Consider the following 5,081-nt stretch of genomic DNA (forward strand, 5'->3'; position numbering starts at 1 on the left):
CATGTCATTTTCTGCAGTTTTGTCATGTCAGAGCAGTAACTTATTTAATTCTCTAAACTTTACAAGTATGTTTTTATAGAAAATTAATGCAACATCAATATAATTTGTATTTTTATACAGTACAACTCATTTAGAATCACAAGAATACTTTTAAACGCTTAGTGTTTTCAGAGCCTATATAAATTATGAATGTTGCACATTAAAAAAACGACATTTTCAATATATTTTTAAATTTCATTGAGAGTTCACCATTTGACAACTGAAATACCATGTCCAGTCAGTTTGGATTACTAAATAAAGATTTGTAAAATTATTTATGTTATAATACAAAAAAGTCATAAATGCAAGATATACATTTAGAATTTTTTTCTTATAATTGCAAGTGAACATTTCGCAATTTTTTTTTTTTTTTTTTTACTCACAATTGCTAGACAAAAATCTGGATTGGTTTAGTGTTTATTTTTTTCAGCATCTCTATAAATTATACATTTACATTTTTTTTTTTTCATTAAAATATATTCAAAGTTCAATATATTTTCATTAGGCCTATGTTTTGAAAATGTATTTAGAGTTCACATTTTGACCAATATTTTATTATTATATGTTAACATATATTTTAATATTATGTTAACATTTTAATCAAATATTCTTATGAAAATGTAAATTTTTAATGTTTTTTTTATTTAGCCACGTTTTAATTGGCTATTTAATTTTTTTATAATTTGTATTTAATTGCACATTTCATGGCAGTGTGATTCCTGGACATAAATCAGAAGTTTTGCTGAACCATCAGCAGAGGGCGACATCGCTTATATCGTCTCATTTATCATTAGCCTGTTAAGGACCTTATACACAGCTGTAAAATGAAGCTATTATGGGATATGTGTGTCAGATAGAGTCAGTTTATTAATTATTAAGTAAACCGACTGAGACATTTTAATATAATGATTAATTCCCGATTACAGCAGATCTAACATTTTGGCTTTAATTGCTCTTCATGTTTGGCAAAACACTATTTTAGTTCAGTGGTCATTTCAAGTAGTAAATGTCATTTTTCTCTCAGGTCCCATTTAAAAGTCATTGACCCACATGGTTCACAGACCCGACTTGCGTAATTGCACGACCTCCGCAGTATCAAAAGCATTGCGTTTTCAAAGACTTGACAAAGTTATAAATAAATAGGAGTTGCCTTCTGACCTTGGAGATAATTGCTGTTGAAAGCGGCACAAAATGCAATCTATGATTCATTGAACGGTTGGATAAAGGGTAAAGAGTGAACTGAATTGAACTGCCACCCGTCAGGGTCACATAAGCTTTGCCTCTTTCCAAAAGGTTAATTTTGCATATTGCGGTGCTGACGGTCCCGCTCTTTATGCATGGAGACGATAGGACTCGGGCACAGTTTGATAGTGGTAAATGTCAGGCATTCAGCGAGAGGTGACTTGTGTTTCCTGTGTTGTAACAATGAACTGCATTCTCAAATACTGGACGAGCGGGTATCTCTCATCAAAGGAAGAGATTAAATAAAAAGACCTTTTTTCATATGACAAATGTTTGTAATGGTCCCTGGAAAAGGCCTTGGCTTCCATCAGGGAAGTCTTTATCGGAGCTCTTGATGTCGGTCTGTATCTCGGCTCTCAGATCATTCCTGATATCCAGGGAGGTAAGAAGAGGCCGACCGTCCCCAGCAGACACACGATGATGAACATCCACAGAAAGATACGGTCAATCACCATTGCCACGTATTTCCAGTCCTCCTTGACCTGTTCAAAAGCAAATACACGGTGCGATTCAAAAGCGGTCAGAGCAGGAAAACTAGAGTGGAAAATGTCATGTGAACAGCGTAATGAGGGCAGTGACAATGAAACAGGATAGTAGACTGTCAGTCTAGTTAGAGAAGAAACATGATATAATATTCACTACAAAGGGTTTAGCATTTAATTAATCAGCCACTTTAATTTCCACTTTATTCTTTTTTAAAAGAGTAATTGTAAGAATAGATAATTATTAGAAATGTTATTTCTAACTACAACTTGTTTTCTACAAATCATGTCTTTGTATCGTTTTTTAAATTATTTTATGTATTTTATTACTTTATTTCGCATACATGCAACTTTATATCTTACAATTGCATTGCATGGCAGGTTATTTTAGTATTTTTATATTTTCAGTAATCAATGTTAGCTTCATTTTGTTATGTGCTCTAGTCATTGTAATTTTATTTTTCACAACTACAACTTGATAAATGAGATACATAGGCATGACTATGATGTAAATGATAAATATGACAAAAATGCAAGCTTTTGTCATAATTTTGTCTTTTATCTCAGAATTTTCGCTTAGTATGTCAATGTCAACTTCCTTATGATTTTGATTATATGTCAGTTTTGACATTTATCTCAGTTTCAAACTTTTATCTTACGATTTCTACCTTTTAATCGTAATTATGACTCAGTATGTATATATCTCATAATTTGACATTTTTTGTATTAATTTTGACAATTACTTGTCATAATTTTAACTTGTATCTCATAATTTTTACTTTTTAATGCTTATCTACTTTATCTCATAATTGTGACTTACAGTACAGTAGTGTCATAAGTTTGTTTTATCTCATTATTTGTACTTATTTCATAATTTGACTTATGTAGTAATTCAATTTATCTTATAATTATGACTTAGTGTCATAATTTTGACTTTCTATCTCATAATTGATTTTTTTATCTCATGATATATATATAGTTCAGTCATGAAACTCTAGATGGCACATTCTGACGGGGTGTTAATGTAATTGATGATATTCAGAGAGTTAAACGACTTGGCACAGGTATTACAGAATCTCAGTTAGTCCCTCTGTTGTAATACCGAATATTCCTCCTTGGTTGCATCCTATGCCTCAAGTAGATTTTCATCTACAATATATGGTTAAGAATGAGAAAACGATATCTAAGGAGGTTGTTGTTCAACAATATCTAGATCAAAATGACTCTTCAATGCTCCATATCTTCACAGATGGTTCTAAAGATCCTACATCAGGAAAGTCAGCTGCAGCTGTATATATCCAAAGATTACAAGTCAAAGTTCAGAAAAGGATAACTAATTTTGTATCAGTCTTTACAACAGAGCTAATAGCAATTGTATTCGCTATTCAATGGGTGGAGGAAGTTAAGCCTACTAGGGTAGTCATTTGTACAGATTCCTTGTCAGCTTTAAATAGTTTAAAAAGTGAACAATCAACATCAAGAAAGGATTTAATCTATGAAGTACTTATAAATCTGCTTAGGATTCAGGAAATTGGTATAGTCCTGAGGTTCCTATGGGTACCTGCACATGTAGGAGTACTAGGAAATGAAATAGTCGATAAACTGGCCAAACAAGCAATGAAACATATGAACGTTGAGGTACAAATTCCACTGAGTAAAGTAGACATAAAAGGAAGAATTAAAGAACACGTGAATAAAAAGTGGCAGGAAATGTGGGACAAGGATTTAAAGGGCAGACGCCTTTACAATATCCAAAAACAAGTTGGCAAAGGGAGAGGATGCTTTAACAATAGAAAAGAAGACATAATAATTACTCGACTTCGAATAGGACATTCTGGTTTAAATCATTCATTATTCCCAATAGGGAAACATCAATCAGGATTATGTACTACATGCAGTGAAGCAGAGACTATTGAGCATGTACTTCTACATTGAGCAGTATATACCAAAGAAAGAGAGGAGTTATTTAAGAAACTGAGAAACATAGGAGTAATTAATTTCACTATCTCTTAAGTTGTGCCTCAGGACAGACAAGTATTATGAGAGAAATTCTTAGTTATCTGAAGATAACAGGATTAGAAAGTAGAATTAAAATGTCATAATAATAGTACCGGTTGGTTTATTTATTTATGGAAATTGGGGTTTTTTTCTTTCCCTCTTTCCCGGTAATGCTTCACACTCCAGTCCAGTTGGTGGCGGTAATACACCATAAGTTGGCTTGTCAACCGCCATTAAATCGTACAAGAAGAAGAAGAAGAAGACTTGGCACAAGCTGATTGGTTCATGCTGCATATGCAGCCAATGAGCTTACTGCCTTGCATTTATATAGCTGGCTAGCGTTCACTTGAGATTCCTGCAGCGCGCTTTCAGAGTTCTCTGAATCTCAACAGCTAGATAAATAAATGGTTTTCACTCTGTTTTCTGTGCATTATTGCATTTGTCAGATGTATTGTTTATATAACAGCAGTAGCATTAGCAGCAGCAGCAAGCACTTTTCCTAGTTCATGTATGTGAGAATACAACGTCAAGCGCCGCGGATTTTAGAACAGTAAAGTGAATTGGGGATTACCTTATTTCCCCGAAATCTCCAATGCATTTAATATCTTCTGTGGGCATTAATTTCTACATTAAAGGGGTCATATGATGCTTTTTTAAAGATCATTATTTGGTGTATTTGGTGTGACAGAATATGTTGAAATGCTTTAATGTTCAAAAAACACATTTTTTTTCAAATACTGTAAATTATTGTAGTTCCCCTTGGCCCCGCCTCTCTCAAACGCTTCGTTTTCTACAAAGTCCCTCCTTCCGACAAGCGCAGTCTGCTCTGATTGGCCAGCTGACCCAGTGCATTGTGATTGGCCGAACCCCGCAAGCACTCGTCGGAAATGTAACGCCCCTTACCATAATCGCCAGCTTCATCTTTCAAAATAAAGGTAAAGACAGAGCACGAAAGGGGAACAGAGTCGCGTGACAGACACAGTGATGAAGCTGGTATGTGTTTGCAGCACACAAGCCACGGTTAAGACAGCTGACTCCACTGTGATGTGACCCTCTCTCTCTCTCTCTCTCTCTCACTCTCTCTCTTTACACACGATGTGCAAAACTCCGCATTTGAACAGTCAATAGCAAATACTTAAACTAATAACAAAACAGTAGCTGATTCAGAAGCGCCAGATTGTCATAGCAAAGTCAGAATGACCTCCTCATCTCCTCATCCTCCTCATTCATTTTATGGACGTTCACGAAACGTCCATAAAATGCATTGCTGTTCTGTTGTAAGTAATCTTAAAGATTCCTAAATGCATCTACTTTCGGAAG

General features: G+C 34.3%; 1 protein-coding gene across 1 annotated transcript in view; it reads right to left on the minus strand.

Annotated features, from left to right (window-relative positions):
* Positions 1 to 1,633: 1,633 nt before the first annotated feature.
* LOC107552030 (neuronal acetylcholine receptor subunit alpha-2-like) overlaps positions 1,634 to 5,081 on the minus strand; it is a 10,703-nt gene continuing 7,255 nt past the window's right edge. Inside the window, exon 6 of the mRNA XM_016233837.1 lies at positions 1,634 to 1,763. Coding sequence (XP_016089323.1) covers positions 1,638 to 1,763 — 126 coding nt within the window. The 3' untranslated portion in view covers positions 1,634 to 1,637. The remainder of the gene's footprint in view (positions 1,764 to 5,081) is intronic.

Source organism: Sinocyclocheilus grahami, unplaced genomic scaffold (genome assembly GCF_001515645.1).
Source record: "Sinocyclocheilus grahami isolate Dianchi unplaced genomic scaffold, SAMN03320097.WGS_v1.1 scaffold440.1, whole genome shotgun sequence".
Lineage (NCBI taxonomy): Eukaryota > Metazoa > Chordata > Actinopteri > Cypriniformes > Cyprinidae > Sinocyclocheilus > Sinocyclocheilus grahami.